At 43.9% G+C, this 23,257-nt stretch overlaps 1 protein-coding gene across 2 annotated transcripts in view; it reads left to right on the plus strand.

Annotated features, from left to right (window-relative positions):
• Positions 1-22,811, plus strand: part of ZCCHC7 (zinc finger CCHC-type containing 7) — a 194,276-nt gene extending 171,465 nt beyond the window's left edge. For both annotated transcript variants that reach the window (XM_090039057.1, XM_090039058.1), the window contains exons 7-9: positions 2,768-2,860; positions 18,463-18,580; positions 21,441-22,811. In XM_090039057.1, the coding sequence (XP_089895183.1) occupies positions 2,768-2,860; positions 18,463-18,580; positions 21,441-21,895 (666 nt within the window). In that variant the 3' untranslated portion in view covers positions 21,896-22,811. The remainder of the gene's footprint in view (positions 1-2,767; positions 2,861-18,462; positions 18,581-21,440) is intronic.
• The last annotated feature ends 446 nt before the right edge of the window (positions 22,812-23,257 follow it).

Raw genomic sequence — 23,257 nt, forward strand, 5'->3', positions numbered from 1 at the left:
CAGTACAATACAAAAAGCTTAACATCCCTGTGTTCCTAGTGAGGTAAGAGCTATTCAGTTTATCTCCATGCTGTCAACAAAAGAGGAGTACAAAAGATAGCATGTAGATAACATTTATCATAGCAAAGTTTTCAGCTGGAATCATTATTCAGGTTAACATCCAGATATATGAACTGAGTAGAGTTGTCAGAAGTTGTGACTGCTGAAAACTTCAGGTGTTATCACCAAGCCATTTTAAAAAGTGGAAAGCACCCAAGCTTCAAGAAATTCAAACATAACGTATGGGCTAGGTTGGTTACCTTTTACCTACAATTTTTAGGGTAATTACGAGATCAGAATGAAATTTATACTGAAGGCATCTCTAAGTACTTTAATGTTTGTTCATCTAGTCATGTAAATTACTTGAGTTTTTACTGGTGGGCATGTTCAATTTTATGTCAGCAATGTCAATCTGATCCATACATTTGGTGTTTGATAAATCCTGCCTCGAGAGAGAAAAATGCATTACTAATGGGAAAAAATGTGTGTTGTTTTGAGCTACAGGTAAATTTTAACAGAGATGAAAATAGGTACCATAATAGCCTAAATCGTTGGCTAAATCCATGCAACACAATTTAACAATTCACAAGTGGTATAACGTAGTATTTTGAAAGTAAAGCATGTCCATCTGGCATGTCCCATAGTTGTAATTGTGTTTCAGTTATAGCACAGTATACAAGAATGAAGGCTATTAATTCAAACATTTCTTATAAAGACATTATATAACCCATCTCATGACCAAATAAAGAATAAAATGTTATATTATACAGTTGATGATCCTTTGATAGCTATCCTCCACACATATTCTAGATGCAGACCTCTTTCTAGTAGACAACTGGGGACTGAAGGAACCCAGGAATAGACCTCTTGAGATTTTATGGCAGCTTTACAACATCAACTTCAATAAAATCAGCTTTCAAACCTTATGTCAATATCCATACATTTTTTGGTGGCAGGAGAGGGAAGGAAGTCTGGATTATTTGATACAATTCTGCTTTTTAGGAGTTCTTTCCTAGCTTGAGATGGGTAACTTTACTTCCTTCAATTTTTTTCTATAAATTATTCCACCCTTGAAAAAACCTATGGATTTAAACATGTGTTTACATAGTTTTCTTTCCTCTGTGTTTATAGTACTGATGATAGAAACAACGCCCAAAAAGTTGGGCTGGCACAAGTGGGTGGCCTTGATGTATTGCTGTCTAGACAGGTCTTTATACAGAGAAAGAGAAGAAAAGAGATCCATCTCTTGTTTTACAGGAAATTTTCATTTTTGCTGTCACTTCTTTTGCCACATATCACAGTTTATTTTTCTCTGATTCCTGCTCCATTTTTCATGTTATTCTGCATGAATCTGCCCTTTTTCCATATACTCTTTTTTACAATCTGCTGAATGAAATGTGAACAAAGTAACACAACCCTGCAGCACACTTACTACCACACTTAAAATGGGTTTAAAATGCATGATCAAATGTGTTTTTCTTAAAACAAAAAAACAAAGCTTAATGAATAACCTTGTAGTTTGTCTATTTTACAAGCGCCAATATTCTCTGGAAAGAGCCCATACAGCAGTATTATTAGTAGCAGTAATGGTAAGCAAATGCAGTGAGGATGGTTTTAGGAAAAAGAAAGTAACCTTTACAATAACAAGCAATCTTACAAAATATCAGTCTTTGAAATCCTACAGTTCTCTATGTTCTACTAGAGTGAATAATAATTTTTTAAAAGTGTATAGAGCTTTAAAATGTAGTAGTTTTCTATTCTGACCAGTTTTTTCATAGTCATATATTCTGTCCCTCCTCTCTTTTTACCTACATGGCCATTATTTATAAGCAAAAGGTTTTTTTCAGAGCTAATAAATAGTAACTTTACTCAGCATGTCACCTAAAACATGTTTAAGGAAAAGCATGAGAACACTTGTATGCATTTTTGTTAAAATTTGAACCCTCCCCCTTCAAACAAACTTATCCAGTAGAAATGAGGAAAAAATGCATATTCCATTACATTCAATAGCGTGTGCCCAGTATGTCTTTGCATTATATCAGCCAGAAAAAGTTCTAACTTTGAACAGCTAAACAGAAGAATTAATTTTTTGTTTAATATAGACCCCTAAATTGGCTGGGAAATGGAAAGTAGCAAGTTCTTTTAGGAGGGAACCTTTTTCTTCTCTTTCCTTTTATTGTGGTAGGGGATGGAAACATGAGTGTAGTAGTCTTAAGCTGTGTCTGTCTGTCCCTCTCTCCCTCCCTCTCAGATCCTTGCCATACTGCTGTAAGTGAGCCCTGCTGGGAGGGACTAGTTTTTTAATACACAAATGCTCCTATCCAGCTGGTGGATGTAATATCTGATGGCCCTTGTTGCTCCCTGGGGAAAGTGGGGCATCTGTAAAAATAAATGAATATATAATAAAAAAAAAAAAGGAAGAAGAGAAAAATAAATCAAGAACTTATGTTCCTATATTCATCACTGAAATGAAATGACAATACAGAATTAACATTAAAGTTTTCTCTCCCAACTGATTTCAGTGATCAAGATAATTTTCTGTGTAATATTACTATAAAATGAACAACCTATGTCTTGTATCCCAAGCTTCTTGCACACTTGTTTTTTTTTCTCTCTGGAAAGCTGTCAGTATCACTGCCAGATTTTTGTTTTGTTTATTTTAACGTACCTTGATTTTAGCATTTTGAATCTTCCCAGATCTACTTCTCACCAATTTTTCTTATTGCAGACCAAACCAGGACCAATCAAGAAGGCCAGTTCTTCTGAGTATTCAGTCACAGCATATTGCTACAATTGTTCCCGGAAAGGACATTACGGATATGTAAGTCTCAGCATTTTTCTACCTCAATCTTAAACAGATCCATGGTGTCCAATGCTTATCTTTGGTATAGTGTGTTGCTAGAGAAAATAACTGAAACAATCGCACCAGTGCTGACTAAACTTTAGAGGTTTGCGAGTTGTATCACATTGTTAAAATCAGTGGAGGCCAATGTAGAATATTGTCTAGGCAAAAGAACAATTTAGGCCTATTTTTTTTTTAAATTGTAGTCTTTCCTCGGTAGGTTTATTGATTTGTTTTTAAAACCTCAGTTAAAACATATTCTGAGAGAGAGAATATTCAAGGAAGAAATGGACAATAGCTGAAAGACCTTTTTATCTTTTCTCACTCATGGGATAACATAGTAGGTAGTATGTGGTTACAATGTTAAACCTTTTTAAATTCCTCCATTTTAGTCAGCTACGTTGTTCTATTCCTTATTTTTCTGAAAATGGCATAAGTGTGCGTTGAAATACACCCCAAAATAATAACTCACACAATGCCATCTGACTAGGAATTGTGCCACTTTCACATCCTTCTGCACTGTTTTCACCACTAGTTTTAATAAAGAAAGTGTTGATGGTATCTTATCTTTAAATTAATGTCTATGCTGAGTTTACTCTGATTTCTTCAGTAAAGAGCAAACCTTCAGGATTATCCTAGACATCTTAAACCTACAGGGTGCATCTACACATGCAATTAATGCAAAGCAATAAACCCCAGAGCAGTTTCAGGTACAGTATCTACACATGTGCCTGAGACACCAGCAATTTGAGCCAGGACGGAGCAGGCCTGTAGCTGGCTAGGCTGACTGGATACAATTTATGCCTCTGGTCAGAACCCATGACAGTACTATCTTACAGCAGAGTTAATCAGTTTACTGCACCCTAATACCATCACAAATGTAGACAATGACACTTTACTGCAGAGCTAATTGGTCTACTCTGTAGTAAAATGCATGTATAGATGCACCCACAATGATTTAACTGAGGGCAGTTTAGCACCTTATAGGACCAGGTCCTTTATGGGTAGGTCAACTATCAGTATCTTATCGTGACAGATCTCAACACCAACACACATATGGTATGGATATGAGCTAGTTCTGTTTACTATGCAAACTGTCTAAGGCAAAAGGTAAGAATTTAAGTAGAAATGCAGTATTTCTGGTGTCTGGAGAAGTTTAGATTCATACTTCTCTGAAGCTTATGGATGACATCCCACAAAGCCCCTAGATGTTCTGCCCAGGTGTCCTGAATATCCATTTACCCAGTCATAGCAGCTGTATAATTGATGTTCAGTATGTTTTCAGCCTCGCAAACAGAGAAGAGGGTGTGTCATTTTTGAGAGGCTCAGTCTTCTTCAGGCATGTTGGGGAGATATACTCAGTAAGAGGTTGGCCAGGTTTGCAGACTTGGGAGTTAACAGAAGAACTAAATCTGCAAAACTTTACTTGAAGCCAGTGTAACTATTGAGCTATTGTGACTAGCATAGGATTGTAGGACAGTGGGGCTGGAAGGGACCTCATAAGAGATCTAGCATCCTGCTCAAGGCATCATCATCATCCCTGACTAAACCATACTGTCAAATGTTTGTTTAACCTGCTCTTGAAAATTTCCAGGTATGGAGATTCCACAACTTCTATAGGTAGCATGTTCCAAAGCTTGACCAGTTTCATAGTCAGGAAGTTCTTCCTGTCTCCAGCCTAAATTTCCTCTGCTGCAGTTTCAGGCAATTCCTCTTAGTCCTGTCCCCTACCTGTCACTGCCCTCTTTATGATCATTCTTCAGATATGTGAAGACTGTTATCAAAGTCCCCCTTAGTCTTCTCATCTCCAAACTAAATAATCTAAATTATTTCAGCCTTTCCTTGTATATCGTGCCTTCTAAACCTCTAAAAATTGTCATCACCTTCACTAGATTCTTTCATAGTATCATAGAAAATTAGGGTTGGAAGGGACCTCAGGAGGTCATCTAGTACAACCCCCTGCTCAAAACAGTGCATCCCAGCCAAGGCTTTGTCTAGCCAGTTGTTAAAAAACCTCCAAGGATGAAGAGTACACCACCTCTCTGGGCAACCTGTTCCAATGTTGTACTACCCTCCTAGTGAGAAAATTCATCCTAATATCTAACCTAAACTTCCCTTGCTGCAACTTGAGACCATTGCTCGTTGTTCTGTCACCACTGAGAACAGTCTAGCTCCATCTCCTTTTGAACCACTCTTCAGGTGCTATTAAATACCATCTTGGTCTTCTCTTCTAGATTAAAATAAGCCCAGTTCTCTCAGCCTGTCCCCATAAGTCATGTCCCCCCAACCCCCTCACCATTTTTTGTTGCCCTCCGCTGGACTCTCTCCAATTTGTCCACATCCTTTCAATAGTTGGGGGCCCAAAATTGAACATAGTACTACAGATAGGGCTTCACCAGCACTGAATAGAGGGCAATAATCACTTCCCTTAACCTACTGATAACACTCCTACAATGCAGCTTTTAGCCTTCTTAGCAACAAAGGCACACTGTTGGCTCATATCCAGCTTATTGTTAGGGGTGCACCGATAGAGATTTTTGAGGCCGATACTTATAGCTGATATTTAAGGAGGCATATAGGCCAATACCTATGCGATGCACTGCCTGCAGCAGGTAAGTCTGGTGTGGTAGGGGAAGGGGCATGGGGGGAAGATCAAGGCCCCACCGTGAGGGAGGGAAGCAGATGCTGGGGCAGGGGCAAGCACTACCCAGTTGGGGAGGGTGGGCTGGGGACAAAGCTGCAGCTCATCTGGGGGGGTGTAGGATGGAGCAGAGCTTATCTGGGGAGTGTGGGAGAAGGGGGAGGCAGAGGTGGCTCCCACTGCCACGCACAGCTGGTCCAGTGGCTCATCCGCCAGCTCTTGCTGCTGCTGCTGTCACTCATCTAGGAGGGTATGGGGAGGCATATGCACCTGGATCTGCGCCAGGTGGGGCAGGCTGGGGCCAGAGTTGTTCCCCGTGGAGCCTGGGCCACCCAGGTGGGGCGCAGGATGTGTGGTAGCACCACTGGGAGCATGGGGCTATGAGGGGGTTACAGCAAATTTTGAGGTGGCTGCAGCCCCCCCATAGCCCCTTCCCAGCAGCACCATGCCCCACCCGCCCTAGGCTTTGCTGGGAACTACCCCAGCCCCAGTCCACCCCATGCAGATCCAAGACCTGTTCCCAGCGGAGCCTAGGCCACATGGGGCAGGAAGCGACATCGCTCGGAGGGGGTTACGGGGGGGACTGCAGCCACCCTGAAATTCACTGTACCCTCCCTTATAGCCCCCCCACTCCCAGTGGCACTGCTGCCCACCTTGCGCCCCACCCATCCCAGGCTCTGCAGGCAACAGCCCTGGCCCCAGCCCACCCCACCCTGCACAGATCCAGGGCATATGCCCCCTGGTGCCCTCCCAGACAAGTGACAGTGGGAGCTGGTGGATGAGCTGTGCTGGTGGATGAGCCGCCTCCGCCTCTCCCTGTCCCTCACCTCTCCCCTGGATGAGCCCCGCTCTATCCCACACCCCTGGACAAACTGAGGCTTTGTCCCCCGCCCAACCCTGACCAGGCACCACTTGCCCCTGCCCCAGCTCCAGCCCCTGACTCCTTCCCTCCCTCACAGGAGGGACTTGATCTGCCCCTGCAGACTTACGAGCTGGAAATAGCTCTCCACACTGCCAGCTATGTCTTCACTGTCTACATGCTGCACTGCAGCTGCACGCAGCACAGGAATTTATCAGCCCAATTATTGGTCACTTAAGGCCAATATCTGATATAGATTATTTTCATTATATCGGTACCGATCCAATATTGGGCTGATGTATCGGTGCACCTCTACTTATTGTCCACTGTAACCCCCAGGTCATTTTCTGCAGAGCTGCTGCCCAACCAGTCAGCCCCTAGCTTGTACCAGTGCATGGGATTGTTCTGTCCTAAGTGCAGGACTTGTCCTTGTTAAACCTCATGAGATTTCTTTTGGCCCAATCCTCCAATTTGTCTAGCCCTACCCTCCATCATATCTACTACTCCCCTCCAGCTTGATGTCATCTCCAGACTTGCTGAGGGTGCACTCTGTGCCAACTTTGATGAAGACATTGAACAAAACCGCCCCCAGGACCGACCCCTGGAGCATTCCACTTAATACCACTGTGCCAAGCAGACACTGAGCCATTGATTACTACCTTCTGAACCTGATCCTCCAGCCAGTTTTCTATCCACCTTACAATCCATTCATCCAGCTCATACTTCCTTAGCTTGCTTGTAAGACTGTTGTGGGAGACCATATCAAAAGCCTTGCTAAAATCAAGGTAGATTCCAATCTGTCCACATCTTTCTTGAAGTCTGAGGCCCAAAACTGGACAAACATACTCCAGTTGAGGTCTCACTGCTGCTGAAAAGAGCAAAAAAACACTTCCCTTGATTTGCAAGCAGCAATTCTGTTAATACAACCCAGTATGCAGGTTTTTTTGTTTGTTTAATGCAGCAAGAGCATACTGTTTACTCATATTCATCTTATCTGCTTAACTTAAAGGTCCTTCTATGCAGTTTTGTAACTTAGCTTGTCATTCCCCAGTCTGCATTTGTGCATTCATTTATTTCCAGAAAGAAGTCAAGTCAGTCAGGCATGATTTGAACTTGGTGAGTCCATGCTGGCTGTTCCTGGTCCCCTTGTTCTTCTCTAGTTGCGTCACAGTAGATTCCTTGAGGACCTGCCCCATGATCTTTCCAGATATTGAGGTGAATCTGACCAGTCTGCAGTTCCCCAGATCTTCCATCTTCCCCCTAAAGATTGGCATTAAATTTTCCCTTTTCCAGTTGTCCCAGACCTCACCCAACCTCCACAAGTTCTCAGAGATGATTGCCAATGCCTCTGAAATTACCTCAGCCAGTTCCTTCAGAACCCTACGGTGCATCCCATCTGGCCCTGCCAACTTGAAAGCATTTAGCTTCTCTAAATTATCCCCAGTCTTTATTACTCTAGGCTGTTTGGGTCCTGCCAAATGTGCTCTTCATCTGGTACCTGCCCCTATTTGTGAAGACTAAAGTAAAAAAGGCATTAAATATTTTGGCTGCCTCTGCCTTCTGCATTCCTTAAAGAACTTATTGTTTCTTTGGTCTTCCTTTTAGTCTTGACATATTTGCAGAATCCCTTTGTATTACTTTTTATGTCTCTTGCCAGTCGCATCTCAAATCACACCTTGGCCCTCCCAATTTTCTCCCTGCACACCCATGAAATATTCTTATACTCTTCCCTAGTAATATGACTAAGTTTCTGCTTTTTGTAGAAGTCATTTCTGAATTTCAACTCATTGAAGTAATTGTTGTGTACACTTCCCATTTTTCTGTTGCACTGGGGTATCTTGCTTCTGTGTCCTCAATACAGCCTCTTTGAAGTGCAGCCAATTCTGTTGGACTCCCTTTCCCACCCAGACTTGCTTCCCAGGGGATCCTGCCCACCAGTTCCCTGAGTTTAAGGATTTCTAAAGTCCAGTATCTTTATATTCTGCTGCTCTCCTTCCTTCCTTTAAGATCTTGAACTCAATCATTTTATGGTCACTGTCACCCAAGATGTCTTCTACCTTCACATTCTCAAACAATACCTCCCTGTTTGTGAGCCACAAGTCAAAGTGTTTCCCACAGCTTTCCCCCACCAGTTGGCTTCACGGGTACCTGTTAGGGCAGTGTTGCCCAATTCATCCAACCCCATGAGCCAGGTGAGTGACATGGTGCCACTCTGCAGGCCAGATCTGGAGTGCAGAGCTATGTCATCTGACCCACAAGGCTTGAATTTGGTGGTGGCAGCATTAATAACTGCAGCTCCCAGAGCTGTGGTTATCACTGCTCCTCTCACCGCCAAATTTCTGTCTCTGCAGGCCAAATCACGTGGCTCTGCACTACAGATTTGGCTCATGGGATTCCTTGCAGATCGTGAAGTTTAAGAGTAAGACGAGTGAGTGATGAAGCAGAAATTGTGTGGCACAACTTGTGTTCACGCTGAGCATGATATTGGCCCCAGAAAATAGGCTGCTGCAGTAAGGCACACTAGATGAGACATGAATGTGTCTTAACGCATTGTCATCCATGCTGACCAATGATTTTGGCAACAGAAAAAAAAAAACCCACCAAAAAGGAGACGATGATAGATTTAAAGTGCAGGTCAGCTGTCTTGGATACAACATTAAATCAATTTTAGTAAGATGCCCCAACACTTATTCCTGTGAGCTATGGTCTGCTTAGTCATTGCCCTATTCAGGACTTGAGGCTGTAATTATCAAAATCATCTGTAAAAGTAGTATTCAAATGTATTGGTTACATTTGTTATGTGCAAGGAGAATAAAGCCCAGGCAAACATTGAATATTATCTATACAAAAAGGCAAATTTCACAAAGCCAAAATCCATTATGAGCTAAAGCATTTGAAAGAACTTAAAACAGAAAAATGTGAATGATAATTAGTAACTGATTGAGGACATCTCACTAGATGCCCAAAAAGCCACAGTCAAGAAAGAATTCCACTTCAGATTAAAGGAGAAGTGAAAGCATCCATAAAATGTATGTATGATATAAAAAATGGGTGATGGGCAAAAGTGATAGGAATTAGTATCTTTTAGGGGAAGCAAAAGGACATGTGGAGAAATCTATTGTCTGTAGAGTTAAAACACGAGTAGTTTTAAAAAATAGATTTTAATATGAAAATGGGTCTATTTCTAGATGAAAATGGTAAGATTGTCAATAATGATGTATAAAATTAAGAAATATTCAACAAATATGCCTGTTATGTTTGGGAAGAAGCCAGGTGGTGATGAAACATTTCCATTCCAACAATAAAGCATGATAGGAAACAAAAGCTACTAACGCAAGATGTATTTTAAAAAGAGCAGGGGATCATTACTAAGCCTAGGTTTCTAGGAAGGTCCCATGTAGGAGGAGCAGTGTTTTAGATCTACACTAAATAACAGTTATATCAGCAAACTGGAAGAAAACACAAAATCACTGATTACTTGCAGCGGAGGTTGGAAAAGTTGTACATAGTGAAGAGGACAGGTCATTTCACAGAGTAATCTGGAACGTTTAGTAAATGTCTTACAAGCAAACAATATGTTTTTTTACAATGACCCAAATCAGTGCATCTAGGAACAAACATACCAACAGACTGAGGCACTCTGTCTTGCTTGGGAAGCTGACACTGAGAAGAACTTGTGGTGGTAGGGTTATCATGGATAGTCAGCTGAACATGAGCTTCCAGTCCAGTTCCAGGGTTGCTCTTTACCTTAGCAGACAAAAGGTATTATAAAGGAAGTAAAGCTGCAATTTGAAGCTAGACAAATTCAGATTACAAATGTGGTACAGTGAGCAATTTGCTAACAGTGTGTCGGATGTTCCATCTCTGGAAACCTTAAAATAAGGACAAGGTGTGTTTTGTAATACCTTTGCTACACATTACATAAATTACACAATTAACTGGTTAATTGCACAATAAATTTAAACTGGTCACGTGCAAAGTAAGACCAGCTGTAAGTGCAAAGTAGTTATCACACAATAAAAATGTCCATCCAGCTGTACAAAGAGCCAACCAGTTCTTAAAAATGTGTAGCAGCTCTGTAGTTGGTTTCTATTCAGCATTAATCTGAATGTGTAGCAGGGCCCCAAAATATCTAGTCTGGCTATAACAGGAATTGATTTAGGGGACTGTTGTGCAGGAGCAGGACTGTCAACCCTAATTTTATTTTTTCCTGATAATCTGCAAACCTTTTATGGGCAACCAAACCTTTTTACTGACATACTTTTTACATAATGAAAAAGGAGTGCAAAGTACAAATATACACACTTTATTTTTGTAGTTCATGGGCGCAAGAGTATTTAATCCCTTCCTCCACTTCCCCAGAAGCCAAGGACTTCAAAATCCCCAGTATCATTAAGTACAACAACCCACATTCTTGCTGCATTTTTGTAAAGCAAAAACTGTGCCTCCAACAGTGAGAGCTAAAGCCTCCCTGGGAACAGGAAAGTCAGTGCAGGAAAATCCAGTGTTGAACCTCCCCAAGAGACAATTTTCCCAACTACCCCAGCTTGTAACTACCAGCCTGCCTATTTGCTGTAGAACAGTGGTTCTCAGATTTTTCAGAGCCATGGCGCTCCACCTCCATATTCATTTGTTTTTTAAGTGATGGCATCCCCAACTGAGAAACATTGTTGGTGCTGCCTCAGTGCTTCTCAGCCAGGTTCTGCTGCTTCCAGATGAAACTGCATCATGTACCTACTGCACAGCCAGCCAAGGAAGGGCTCCTCTTGCATTAGTTTTCTCTAATCCCTGGAACAGGCAGGAGCTGCCTTCTGTTGTGTAACCCTTCCTGATCTGGTGCCCCTACATGCCTGGAAACAGAAGCAAACAGGACAGTTCCACCCGCGCCTGCTTCTAGGAGAAGTGTAAGGAATGCCAGACCAGGCAGCACTGCTCAGCACAAGGCAGCACTGCTGCCTGCTTCAGGCTGATTAGAGAGCCCCAGTGCAGGGGGAGCATGCAGAGCAGTTTGACCTGCTACTATTGCCACAGCACAACAATTGAGAATCACTATTGTAGAAACTGCCCCAGCCACCAGTTGCTCTCCCCCAAATAAACCTCTCCCCTTCAGTGCAACGAGCAGGAAAGGCAGAGGTTTATCCATCTCTCCTGTCTCCCTGCTGTGCAGTGTCTTACCTCTTCCAAATCCCTCCACACTCCTCCAAGATGAGGACTGAGGTGCAACATGTCTCCTACCTGCCCCTCCCCTTATGGGAGATGGGGGAGAGAGGCCTGCTGCTGCTGTGAATGGGCTGTAAGTAGCTCTGCCTTTGATACAGCTGCTACTCCATGACCTGTTGCAGCAGCAAAGTGTCTGATCTGATCTTTCCTTCCCCACGGCTGCTGCTAAACCATAGGGAGGGAGTGGGAGACTGGAGCTCAGGTCAGGGGCCCTCCAAGCCCCACCCCCCTGTGCTCAGGACTTTTTGCCTTTTATGAGTTAATTCCCAAGTAACCTTATATTCTTAATCAACTACTATAATATAAACTAGCTGTGAATGATTTTCCTAAATTTGCTGCTTCCCAACTTCAGGAAATGCATTCTGTACAGCCAAATTCTCATCCACTTCACCCCTTGAGTATGTGAAGAAGTACAGCAAGGTGATGAATAAGAGAAGACTTGTGTTATAGTATAGCAAACAATAACTACAGCCAGCATTCCTATAGTGGACCAGTACTTCCTAATCTAGTTGAGGAACATCTAAAATCCTCTATCCTTGCCCCAGGCTGTTTCTCCCAGCTTTCGCTATTCCAGAGAACTGAAGCACCAGCCAAAATGTTGTCAGCTCTAGGGCTAAAAAGACAATTTCCTCTTACAAGATCATCATAGATCAACCACTTCCCTCAGTGTTTTTAGAGCATAAACTGTTAAAATCACAGTAGAGAGAGGTAGTTAGACATGTTAGTCTGAAGTCAGGCTCCTCCCTGTCCGTTTTGTTAAAATCCCATTGATGCCTTGAGAATGCTGTTGCTATAGATTTACATTGCCAGATTAACCTATTTGAGGAGCTCAGCCTTTTAAAAACCCTGGCTTTGATTAAAGGGCTAATGTAAATCCGTTCTTACCATTTGATTTCCTACAGATCATCCATGTCATTACTATCCATGCATTTAAGTTATCCAATTGGAGTAGTTATCCAGTTAGTAACAGAGCATACTAATTTTTAAGGAGTTTTTTATTAAGTGTAATGACTTCCCATAGTTAAGCAAACTAATCAGTGATAACCCATAGCATGATTTAGATTTTGCAGCAAGTTTTACAAGCTGCAGAGATCAGGAAGAACTGGACAGTATCTGCAGATGTGCTTTGCATTTGCATCCAATTGTGTCAATCAAACAGAAAATTCCTCAGGTGGGTTGGTAGCAGGCTGTGCCTTCAGTCCTGTGTGTGTTACCTCAAGTGCTGAAGGCTGTCCCAAGAGTGTTTAATGGTACAAAGTGTATGGCAGTAGTGGCAGCTTACTTGAGAGAGAGGGATCTGGGAAAGTGCATGTCGTACACTATTGAGATGATGATTCAATGCAGTGAAGTTAAGAAGAGGAAGAAGTGCTGATTTTGGAGGCATGTGCATTTCATCCACTAGGGCTTTACTGTCAACATATTAACAAAATAAAAAAAAATAACAAAAGGGCCATCTGTCTCCAGCACAAGTCCTAGACTTTATGCAACATCTCAGAACAGACCTGGGGGAGTGTGTTTCATATCCATCAAAGAAAATAAATGCTTCTTTGCATATTCTCATCTAAAACAGTGTATCTCTTGCTTTTGACGACCTATTCGGCAATGTTCAAGCTTAACATTTCTCATTTACTAATTAAGTGTGTCAGATGTAGGACATCTAAATGCCTCTCCTTAGGTTTGTTTCCTCATAAACATTAGCCAAGTGTGTAATCCGTATCTTTGAAGCCTTTTTTGTGCAGATGTACTAAAGATGCAATTATGGTCCTGTATCCTTTTATACCAAAGTGAGGTAATTAGGAGTTGGAGCAGCTAAGTTCTGTGACTATGGTCAGAACCTTGTGTACTATGAAGACTCAAACTCTGTGATCCCAGCATTTAGCTCTACCCTGATTTATATTAGCTAACTCAAGCCATTCAAATGTATAAGGTGGTTTATTCCTTCCTGCATCTTAACAATTCATGATACCATGCTTTTGCCAAGCAGACCTGAATGGAAGAGAAGGAGCTGCTAAACCTTGGAAAGAATGCTTTTATCCCCTTTGCTGAGGATCTGCCTTACACTTGCCATTATTCACAAGAATGTAATAAGTATGAGATTACCCTAGGAGAGACCAGAATAAGACCAAAAGTGGAATTTTATACTTAAATAACATAATAAAAGACACAAGTCATTGCATTGCTTTAATCTTTTGCAGAATGTATAGTGGATGGCAAAAACAAGGTAGAGTTTGAGACCAGAAAACCAGAACCTTCCTCCTCTTTCAAGAGAAATAAGGTTTTGAATCCCTTAAAAAAATCTGTAAGGCTTATAAGCAGTTCTAATTTGACTGTAGGCTTTCATCTGTCCTTGTCTGCCTGTCCTCCCACTTCTTGCAGAGCCCTGTTTTAAAGGTAGCTTTCTATATAGATAGCTAAATCCCAGAATTCTTTTATATTTACTAAGAAGTAACTAAACATCCTTTGACATGCTAAGTACCATCCTGGCATAATTTTTGGACCAGTAAATCTGCCTTATCTGCTGTGGCAAATCCTGTGTTCTGGTTTGTATGTCTTTTCATGATGTTTATACTATGCAATGATAGCGCCACATTTTAAATAGTTCCCATTTTTGTCCATTGCCCTGCTCTTAGAACAAGATACAGCAGTAGTCTCAGTCAGATTTTGGAGGCTGAATTTAATGGCACGCACTTCTTTCCAAACAGTCTTGAATGCAGTATGTCCAGTCTTCTCTTTCAGGAGTCCCTGAATACTACAAATAACCTTGAGCAGAAGGAACATAACACTAAATTTTGTAGGCTTTCTTTGTTTGTTACTTGATTCATCAGCTCCTGCCTTGTTACAATTAGTTTTTTGTGTCTTCATCTAATGTCAGCAGTAGCAAACATTTAGGGACCCTATCCATTTAGAAAATATTATGCAGTAGGAAGGAAATACTAGTGTTTATGCTCCCTGTGCAAAATGCTTTCTAGGCCATTGCTGAATGTGTGACAATATAAGCATTTTGATTTGCTCACTTTGAAAAATTAAGAAAGCTAAATATAACTGTGTTTGGTACCTGCATCCAGCTAGTTGTGCAGTGCCTGGCCTTCCATGTTTTCCATGGGTTTTGTGCAGGGTCCCATCCTAGGGGCATTTCTTCCTAACGAAACATTAAGAACATGTAAAGTTTTACCTACATCAGTGGTGCTCAACCTTTTTGGGTGGCGAGCCAGATGGGGAGTACACAGTATATCTGTGGGCCAGATCCGGCTGATAGTTCCAAACCAGCTTAGGGCAGTTACAGCAAGGCCCCATCCAGCCATGTGGCAGGGGGCATCCTGGCTCCAACCTGGCCCCACAGTGGGGAAGGAGGGGTCATGGCCCAGCCCCAGCCTGGCCCCATGGGGGGGAGGGGGGCATGACCCAGTCCCGTAGGGTAAAGGGGGTATGGCCCAGCCCGAACCCAGCCCCACAGAGGGAGGGGGTTTGACCCTGTCCTGCAGGGGAAGAGAAGGGGGCTCAAGCCGAACTTACAGGGGAAAGGGGGCATGGCCCAGCCCTATCTAGTCTGGGAGGAGGGGCCTGGCCTGGCCTCATCCAGCCGCAGGGGTGGGGGTGCGATCTGGCCTGAACCTGCTGCACAGCGCTCGGGAATTTGGCATCGGGGTGGGTGGCCATATTTATTGCCACCACTCCCCTGCTACCACATTTTTTGATGCATGGGGAGCCCTGTGGGCCAGAAGCCTATGGCTCCACAGGCTCCATTTGGCCTGTGGGCCAGACATTGAGCTTCCCTGACCTAGCAACTAAGAGCTGAGGAAAAAGTCCTCAAACCAGTACAACTTAAAAACCATCTTTAAAAAGGAATAAAGAAAAGTAGCGTTGGCAATGGTGATCGTTGAGGTGACAACGTGAAAGTAAAGTGAATGGCTTCATAACAGGTTTATCTAACTTTTTTTTGCTTGCTGCAATGGATTTTTAAGGGTTTGCACTGTTAACTTATTGAAACATTCTTTGAACCTTAACTTCACAGTAGCCAAGCTCTTTGGGTCTATAGTAACAGGAGATGGAAAGAATGCATTCAGTTATTAGGTCCCTCGCTCTTTCAGTTCAGGATATTATGCCCTTTTGGAGGACACATCAGTTGCTAAACTGATGTTACATTTAATCTTGATTGGAACTCCCATAAAATGCTAACTGCTGCCTGAGTGAATTTCTGGTGTGTTTTAGTGCTAAAAGATACCAAAAAATATGGAGAGGAAAACATGTAGGGAAAGGGACTTAGAGGCACTAAAGTGGCAAATGCTTGAAAACCAGCCACTCAGCATCTGGTGGAGGCCTCGGGGAGAGTGAAAGCCCCCAACATATTCACGAGAACTACAAGACATAGACTTTATTAAATTTGGGCAGTGTCCAAAGAGTAGAAAAATCACATTGCCAAGCACTGCTGTTAGCAAACAGTTTACAAGCAAAACAACACAGCAATTAGTGTCATAGGACTGAGAAGTTCGTACAAAGCAGTAGAAATTTAGCCAGGCTAGCATTCAAGTCAATGATAACATTTAATTTGTAGCACTGTGAATGTTTCTCAGTGTGTGTTGTTTAGGCCTGACAGGCATTTACTTGAAGGTGCAATGCAGTCTGATCCATGATCCCAAAAATCTAGCCTCCTGCCATGCTAAACATGCATGGCAGGAGGCACGATTGTGGAATTGAGGATCAATTGCACCATATTGCCAGTGCTGGGGGGAGCCCTGGATCATGATGGCTGGGTGCCCAACAGTCAGCTAGCTTGGGGGACCCACAGGGCCAGTTTGAGCCCTCGTGTGGTCCCCAGACCTGTCTGAAACAGGTGATTGTTAGGTGCCTACTTAAATAGCAGACAAACTAAACAATTTTTGCAGGTTGGTCACGGCATAAATAGCAAATTCCACAGATATTTCCTGATGTGCTCCAGCAACCCTGCCCCTCAGCACTGATGTGCAGAGTTCCTGGCGGGGTAGGGGGAGAAGGACCAAGGGAGGCAGCTGCCGTCTTGTCTGCTGTCCTTCATGCCTTCCAGCTAGCCCAGAGGTGGGCTAAATGGCTGATCTGGCCAGCAGCTGGACTCTGTTTCCCAGTTATCCCTGCCCTTGTGGCTGGGGGCCAGTCTCCATGGAGACCCCAGCAGCAGCTGTGTGAGAAAACTCAAGGCTGGGGTTGGGGACAGCTTGCTTCTTGCAGTTACGACAGCCTGGTCTGGAGCCAGAGCAGAGCCACAATCCCCTGCCTGCACACCCCTACCCAGAGTGTGCAGGCTACAGATCGCAACTCTGCACTGGCTCTGGAGCAAACTGCCCCTATCACAAGTTCCCAGAGGCTCTGGAGCAGCCCCTTGCACTACTCTGCCACACAAGCTGTCAGCATGGCTGCAGCTGGTCTCTATGGCAACCCCAGCCTGAGCTTTCCCAGCAGATGCGGCTGGGGTCTCCATGGAGACCAGCCCAAGCCATGTGGGCAGGGGTGGCTGGGTAACGGAGTCCACAGCCGACTGGATGCAGCCTGCAGGCCAGACTTTGCCCATCCCTGAGCTAGCCAGTGCCTTCACCCCACCCCAGGCAGGCTGTGATGAACACTGGTTCCCACTGAGGAGCCAGCATTTTATTTCCATTAAGTTGGTTTTTTTTAAGTTGACTTCACGGACAATCCCAGATTTTGCCGTTTCTGTGAAATCCATGAAATTGCAAATTGAGTAGACCTTTACTGTTTGTCAGCAGGATTAGGACTGTCCCAGGGCTATCTCAATCTGCCATTGCCTGGCAGGGATCACACTGGGATTTGAGCCCCATGGGTGATCCCTGCCAAACAATCAAACCCAGGACCACCCCTGGGTTTGACCCTCCCCCCCCCCCCAATCAGCTCATTCTGGGCAGGATCAGGACTGCCCTGGGTTCAAGCCCTGGGGTCATCCTGACCTGCCATCAGCTGGCAGGGACCACCCGAGGGATTCAGACTCCAGGACAGTCCCTGCCAGCCAGTTATCAGGACCACCTAGAACCTGAAGCCCCAGGACAATTCCAGTCCTACTTAGGGCTATCCCAAGGCTCAAGCCCAATGGTGGTCCCTGCAACACATTCAATTTAAGGTGCAATGGAAAACAGCTACAAAGTTATTACAAGTATTTTGTGTAGTGACTTTGTAGCTGGGTTTCCATTAAATTGTGCCATTAATCTCCTGAATTTGTGGTCAATTTACACCTTAAAACAAGGTTAACTATTTCTTCTCATCTTAAGTGTAACGCCCAGATGCCAATGAGGCTATAAGACCACCTCTCCCACTGCCTCCTCACTAGTTGGTGTCCTTGGCACTCCTGGTCTTGTGGGTTTGCCTGGCAAAACCTCTTTTCAAAACTGAATTTGGTTCCGGAAGTGAATTTCTCTCGGATCCTCTCAGTCCACTGATTTATTGCTTCTACTACATTTTCCCACGGTGTGTCTGATTCTAATCCTTCACCTTTGTGGGTATTAGAGTATCTGTGAAAACTACATTACCAGAACAGGTTTGGGATATATAAATGGGGGCGTGGGTATCCAGCTGTACTCCTAGCTAGCAAAAGATTGTAACACAGTAATCTGAGCTTCCTTTTTTGGAACAATTGTGATACAGTCATAGGCACAGCTCTTGAAAACCAATAAAATCATCCCTGTTTAAAGAACTGGGGGTCAGATGGTCATTTGTCGTGAATCAGTATAGATCCATTGGCTTCAAGGGAATAAACTTAATTCACACCAGCCAGTGAGCTAGCCTAAAGAATTTGGTTTATTTCCTTGACTTCTTATATCCAGAATCAAATGTTTTAACAAGATGCAACAGCCTGTAATGATCCTGAAATGTGAATTACAGGAATGCTCAGAGAGACGGATGTACGGTGGAGTATTCCCCTCATCTCCATTCATCTACTACTACGACAATGAGTATGACATCAAAAGCAGAGCTAAGAGGCTAAAGAGAAAGGTTGAAGGTAGAGTATATTTTGTGAGATACTTCTTGCCCATATCTCACCTTTTATTAAATGGTCATTATCCATGTGCATTGTTATATTTGCTTCTTTTTTATGCTTTTATACTTGCTGCTTTTTTATGCGTTTTCATTAAAAAATGGTTAACTTTGTAATTTGGAGTTTCTTCATGTTTTGGGTGATGATGATTGGAATTTGGCATGATCTCAACCAAGAAGTAGGGCAAGAGTAATAAGTCTATTAATCCTTGTCTGTTTTTAAAATTCATTTCAAACCCTCCAAAGGGACACCAGCAAGTACTTTACTCTCAAACACTCATTGACCTTAAAATAGTTATTAAATAAGAAGAAAGTAGAAATCCTGTTATCTGTTGCCAAAGCCAATCGACATGGGGAAAAAAGCAATGACCAATAAGTGGCCACTCCCTTCAAAAAGACCTGTTATGGAAGAAAGGAGGGGTGCACTGATAAAGATTTTTGGGGCTGATACCAATGGCCAATTATTATCAAGCCGTATCAGCCAATACCAATCTGATTGGCGATATGCAGCCTGGCAGCTTGGAGAGCAGCATCCAGCTGGTAAGTCTGTTGGGAGAGAAGGTGGGGGATACAGATCAAGGCCCCCACAGTGAGGGAAGAAGGGGGCTGGGGCTGAGGCAGGCACTGTCCAGCCAGGGCAGGGTGCGGGATGGAGCCACAAGCAGCTCCTCCGTGAGGGCGCAGGGAGTGTGTGGCAGCTCCTGCTGCTCCACACACCCCTACGGGAGCCATAGGGTGGGTGTGCCTCCCCCACCCCACCCTGGATCTGTGCACAGGGCAAATAGTTTCATAGTTGGTAGGGTCAGAAGGGACCTGAGCAGATCATGCAGTCTGACCCCCTGCCATGGGCAGGAAAAGAGGACTGGGGTCAAACAACCCCAGCTAGGTGATTGTCTAGCCTCCTTTTGAAGACCCTCAGGGTAGGAACAAGCACCACTTCCCTTGGAAGTTGATTCCAGATCCTAGCCACCCTGACAGTGAAGTAGCACCTCCTGATGTTCAGATGCCTCCTGAATCTACTCTTTGTCAACTTATGGCTGTTATTCCTTGTTACTCCCAGTAGTGCTTGGGGGAACTGGGACTCTCCCATTGCCTCCTGGTCTCCCTTGGCCAGTTTATAGATGGCCACCAGATCCCCCCTCAGCCTCCTCTTGTGGAGGCTGAACAGGTTAAGGACCCATAGTAGCCTCTCCTCGTAGGGCCTGTGCTGCTGCCCCCTGATCATGCAAGTGAGCCTTCTCTGGACCCTCTTGATGCTGTCCACATCCCTCCTGAAGTGCAGTGCCCAGAGCTGGACGCAGTACTCCAACTGCGGCCTGACCAGTGTCGCAAAGAGGGTGAGGATCACCTCCTTGGACCTGCTTGTGATGCATCTGTGGATGCATGACAAGGTGCGGTTAGCCTTCCTGACTGCGTCCCCACATTGGCGGCCCATGTTCATCTTGGAGTCTCTAATGACTCCAAGATCCTTTTCTGCCTCTGTGCTGATGAGAAGGGAGTTCCCCAGCCTGTAGGTCTGTTGCTGGTTCTTTCTCCCTAGGTGCAGTACCCCGCACTTGTCAGTATTAAATCCCATCTTATTCTCATCTGCCCACCCCTGTAACCTGTCCAGGTCCAACTGCAGCCTGTCCCTCCCTTCTAGCGTGTGCGCTTCTTCCCACATCTTAGTGCTATCTGCAAATTGGATGCGGGGGTGAAAAGCACCTTGTTCAAAGTCACTGATGAACATGTTGAACGGTGCGGGCCCGAGGACCGAGCCCTGGGGGACCCCACTGCCTATATCCCTCCAGGTTGAAAATGACCCATCCACCACCACTCTCTGGGTGCAACCCTCCAGCCAATTGGCGACCCATCTGACTATGGGCTGCTGCTGTGGGCTGGGGCCAGGGACAGCTCTAGGATCTTCCCAGCAGGGGGTTGGGCTAGGGCTGTGGGCAGTGGCATTGGGAAGGGAGGCTGTGTGGTGGGTTGTGGCCACCCCAGAATTCACTGTAGCCCCCCCTCCCAGCACTGCCGCCCGCCCCAAGTGCAGCCCTGGCCCAACCCCTCCCCCTCTCCCTGCAGGAAGAGGCCAGTGCCACTCCCAGGCCCAGCCCACAGCAGCAGCCCGCACTTGCCCTGCACACAGATGCAGAGGGCACACCACCACCCCCATGCCTCCCCTGGGGGTGCACACAGATGAGCTGCTTGCAGCTCCATCCCGTACTCTACTCCAGCTAGACAGCACCTGCCCCAGGCCCAGCTCCCCTCCTCCCTCACCACGGGGGCCTTGATCTGCCCTGCCCCTTCCCCACCAACAGATTTACCAGCAAGATGCTTCTCTCCAAGCTTCTGGGCTGGCCATGTGCATATTGCAGCTGTGCGCATGCACACAGCATTTATCAGTGACATTATCGGCTGTTCAGGCAAAAAAGGCTGATTGCCAGTAACGTCAATTTTCCTTTTATCTGTGCCAATACTGCTGGAAATATCAAAGAAAGAAAAGACAGTTTAACTTTCAGAATCTTAGCCTGCATAAGCAGGCTGGCAAATGATCATCTTTTTTAAATAGAGCATATTCAATATGAAGAAAATTACTGTGGAATCTCCCGGCAAATTTTTACTGTAACTTTTTTGGTTTTTGCTGAACTTTAAAATGATCCAATAAACTTCTGCCTCAATTAATTTTCATCAAAAATTTTACAAGAGTTTTCTTAAATTCTCCAGTTCTCTATCCAGCATGCAAGGGTCCACATATGCGGTTAGGAATCAGGAATGCCAAACAACTTTGATTTTCAGGCATTATAGCTTATATCTCTTAAAAATAACCTGTTGTTATTTTACAGAACTGCAGGAAGTAGGCCTTCTGCCAATACAATTCAAGAGACCATACATGGAGGAAGAGCACATGAGGCATTGCCATAAGAAAAAGAAAAAGCTTTGGAAAGAGCATGACAAGCCTAGTAAAAAAGAAAAACATCACAAAAAACCCAAGAAAAAGTCACAGGCAGACAAACACAAAGACAAGAAGCAGAGGAAAGGTATCCAAAAGAATCAAGATGGAGAGGAGGACTTTCCTAGAGGATGCAAAGCACATGTGCCTAAAGCTAGCAAAAAGTATCGTCGCTCTGTCTTCCAGCCACATAGTGACAAAATGAGAAATACCCAGGAACTTGTAGAGGCAGTTAAAAAGAAGAAAAAAAAACAGCAAAATGATAGAGACTGGAACCCCACCACTCATGAGAGTTTATTCCTTATAAAACAAAGGAACAAAAAATCCAAACAGAAATCCAGATACTAATCTGGTAACAACAAACCTGGGTGTGGGGAGTAGGGCTTCACTCATCACTACTTTGCCATGGTATTTTTTGACCCTCTGCTAAGAATTTAATGTAAGATGTCAAACCAGGATGTGTAAAGACAAGGAGCACAAAGCCTGTGACACTGTTCCTTGGAGAAAGTATTTTGCCTCCCTCTGTTCTTCAACAGTTCCATCTGGTGAGCATCTAAGTGAAATCATACTGTAATTTTGGTAGTCTGCGTTAGTCTATAAGTTAACGAAAAGTTGATTATTTTTTGTTGGTTTGTTTGGCCTGGCAGGTTTTTTAGTTGTCAGTGTTGGGGGAAAGGGTCCTATATTCCTCAGCATGGGGCCTATAGTTCCCTTGCCTCCTGACTTTAAAGAGAAGCTGTCACATTGTTTGGTGGAGAGGCTGAGGAAGGACAGGGAAGAGGAAAAAAACTATGATACAAAAACAGTCTGCTTGGTTAAGTCATCTTCTCTAGGGCACAGAGAATCATTTTCTTCCTGTTCTCCCAAGTGGAGTCTGCAGGGAGGTTATTGTCTTGTGCTTATGACATGACAGTCTTCTATCATACAAACTCTTGTGAGGTCACAAATCATCATCATGTCACTGGAAGATGAAGTGGCAGGCACAGATAAAGGAGTTGAGCGTTGTTACATAATCTGTATCTGCTGCCTAAAGTATATGGCAGGGACATCTGTTAATGACTTATAACAAGCAAGCAGTTGGGTTTTCATCTTGAATTAAATGTTTTACAGTCTTCCACAGTGTGGGAGTCTTGCTTTTAACAGACAGAACTACATAAGATATAAAACAAAAACAATTTGCCTGCTTCCAAAAATACAGGGCTAAAGTTTTCCTAATTTCATTTTTTTAAGAAGTTGTTATTTTTGTACTCCAGGAATGAAACAAGTTGTCAAAAACTTTGTAAGAATAAATGCTGTATTAAAAGGCTTATCTAATAAATGTTTACTTGGGGGCACATGAAGAAATGCATCAGATGTATATTTTTGATGAAGAAAACAATAACCTGGTTTTCATTAATGAGGTGAAACTGTGTCAGTTCTGACCAGAAAGCTGTTATAGGACAGTATATGATGTATGTGATGCCCACCTTTCCCAGCCTGCTAGAACTACTAACTGGCAATATTGACTTCATGGGTAGTTCTCATGTAGGTCTTTAAAGACTGCCGGACTTGAAAAACTGTGTGGTGAGTAAGTAGTGACCTATCTACATGGGGAAATGGCTACGTTGGGAAAATCCTACAGGTATAATTATATCAGTAAAATCCACTGTACTCTGGGATGAGTTCCCACAGGGGGACTTTTACCCACATACATATGCTGACACAGTTTAC

The sequence above is a fragment of the Crocodylus siamensis genome, chromosome 3, assembly GCF_052110815.1.
Source record: "Crocodylus siamensis isolate JL-2025a chromosome 3, ASM5211081v1, whole genome shotgun sequence".
Classification (NCBI taxonomy): domain Eukaryota; kingdom Metazoa; phylum Chordata; order Crocodylia; family Crocodylidae; genus Crocodylus; species Crocodylus siamensis.